Source organism: Gavialis gangeticus, unplaced genomic scaffold (assembly GCF_001723915.1).
Source record: "Gavialis gangeticus isolate Ggan-Ray unplaced genomic scaffold, GavGan_comp1, whole genome shotgun sequence".
Taxonomy (NCBI): domain Eukaryota; kingdom Metazoa; phylum Chordata; order Crocodylia; family Gavialidae; genus Gavialis; species Gavialis gangeticus.
The window spans coordinates 31732664-31735165 of NW_017728995.1; the positions used below are offsets into that span (position 1 = coordinate 31732664).

General features: G+C 51.8%; 1 protein-coding gene across 2 annotated transcripts in view; it reads right to left on the minus strand.

The window, feature by feature from the left end:
• The window catches only part of TFRC (transferrin receptor), a 26110-nt gene that overhangs the window by 7861 nt on the left and 15747 nt on the right, over positions 1-2502 (minus strand). For both annotated transcript variants that reach the window (XM_019503458.1, XM_019503457.1), the window contains 3 exons: positions 2088-2173; positions 1896-1959; positions 1243-1310 (listed from right to left, as the gene is read on the minus strand). In XM_019503458.1, coding sequence (XP_019359003.1) covers positions 1243-1310; positions 1896-1959; positions 2088-2173 — 218 coding nt within the window. The remainder of the gene's footprint in view (positions 1-1242; positions 1311-1895; positions 1960-2087; positions 2174-2502) is intronic.

Genomic DNA, 2502 nt, shown 5'->3' on the forward strand with positions numbered 1-2502 from the left:
ACTGCACAATTCAGTGCTCTCCAGCACACAACCACCTCAGGACTGAGCTGTCTGGAGGGCCACGGGAGGGCACAGTTTGACTTGAAGGGTCAAACCTGCTTCACAGTCAAAAGCAAAGTCAGTCCAATATTACCACTGGCTTCACAGCTAGCTGTGGCTTTCCCGTTCTCAGAACTAGACTTCAGCTAAAGCTCGTCTGAGGATGCAACAGGGGAGCAAAACCTGGCCATGGAGCCAATACTGAGTCACAAGGAGTCTCTGCTCAGTCCCTCTGTGACCACCTCCGTGCTCTGCTGCTACAGCTCACTCCTGCTCCAACCAGGGAAGCACGAGGCACAAGCAGAGAACCCAACGAATGCAATGCTGGTGTGATTCTCAGAGCAGCAGGGATGGCACCCAGGACTCGTGATCTGGAGCCTTGCTTCAGCCGAGCCTGAAGTTTGCCACGCGCTCTGCAGTCTCTGTGCAACATCCCAGTGCTGGAGGCCCATTCAGACCTGGCTGAAGGGGCAAGGTTTTATTCCTAGAAGACAACTTGCCATGTCAAGCAGACAAGGCAGCTTGCAAAGATCCAACACCAAGGAAGGAGCAAAGTCCCTGCTCTGGGGACCAAAGGCACTGGCTTCTTGTCCCTTTGGTGGTTGACACCATGTTTGTGTGATGAGCAACTGCCTGGGGTCACGCCTGTGCCTTAAAAGCATTTAACACTTTGCTGGTGACAGGCATGGATCCCAGTGCACATGCCCCATTTCTCCTGCTACTGGGGGCAGGGTATGGGCTGGACTGACCCCAGCGCAGACATTCACATGCGAGGGCTTTGTGCACAGCTCGCTGTACACGAGATACTTGCTTCCACATCCAGTCAACATCTTAGCAATGGAAAAAGGCTTTACCAAGCAGTGAAGTGGAGGCAGTGACCGTGAACACTGATAAAGAAAGGCTGGGAGAATGGCCTCCACTACACACAAACAGGGAAGGCAGCTAGGATGTGGGGTAGCCTGCTGCAGCGCCTGGAGAAGCAGCGCGAACATGGGCATCACGGGTCATGGGAAGCAAGCGCGGGGAGTTCAGACCCCGTGGCCTGGTAAGATGGCAAGTTTCCCGACCATTTTGACAACCAACAAAACAGCCCATTTTGAGATCTCTGGTGTTACTGACAGCTGCATGGCATCGGCCTGTTTAAGGGACCCGAGAGCAACTTTCACAGGAGCTCAGACTGTCTCCACAGAAGGACTCACTCACCCCCCGCAAGATTTTCTCGATGACGGTGTAAAGCATCGGGCTGGCAGACACCTTTAAGTCACCGGCACCTGTAGAGCAAGGAGGATTTACGTGAGTACGACCAGCTGAACGACCACTGGAGTTGCTGTTTCCATAGGAAACATCAGCCCGTCTCTCCTGGAGTGCCTGTACACGAGCTGAAGAGCTTGAAAGCTTGCGCTGCTCCAGACTACAGCTTAACAGGAACTACCAGCAAGGGAAAAAATTATTCCCCTATGCCGGAGAGCTTGGCATAAGCTTAGAGAGCAGCTGATGACCTTTGGAGTCAGATGCCTGGGAGCATGGTTTCCCTGCAAGTCTCAGAGTTGTTTCCACTTATTTAGCATCTTTGAGGACGACTCCTTCCCCCACCACAAGCGGGCTGCTAACACCTACAAATCCTCCTAGAATAGTGTTTAGCCAGTGATTCTCAACCTCGTGAGACCCAAGACATCCCCTGGAAGACACCAGCTATTCCTTTTCGGGGTTGTTTTTATATATCTGAAGGAAAACGTAGAGTAATTCTTCCATGGCAAAGAACTTGGGAAGAACACGACAGGTCAGAATAGTTTTGACACTCTGGACTCTTATTTGCAATCTCTTGTGAACAAAAAACCAAAAACCAGGTCCGTTACCTAGAACTGCAGCATCCAGGTTGATGTAAGTGAAGGCCTTGGCATGCAGGATGGAAGAATAACCCTGAGTGGAGAGAAAGCAGATGTCATGTGGGAGAAACAATGCCCAGAAACACCCTGAGGTTGGAACAGAGTCTCAGCCCTGCAGCCAGCTCGAGCGTTTGAATGGGTTAAAGAAGCGGGGTCGAGTACCTCCAGCCATTCGGTAGCCCCCACAGCTCCAAAATCGCCAGCGCTCCAGCTGGCAAAGACAATGCTTCTTCTGGGTTTGTAGCCACCTGCAAACAAGAGAAAGAGAAGTCGAGTCCTGTGCCCCGAGACCATGAGAGCAATGGAGATCATCCATTGTCATACCCAGAAGTGGAGGTCTTTGGCCAAACTGTGCTTCCACTATCCTTGAAGCCTGGAAGAGCGCATGCACGTCTATACTGACTAGAAGCACAGACTAAGCCCTGAGTGTTGCTGTCTGGTTATTACAGGCTTGTCTTCCCTGAACAAGGAGCAATGGGGAATGGGTTCACGTTCCAGCAAGGGAAGCTGAGGTTGGACATTAGGAAAAGCTTTCTGACTAGGAGGGTGGTGAAGCACTGGAACAGGTTACCCAGAG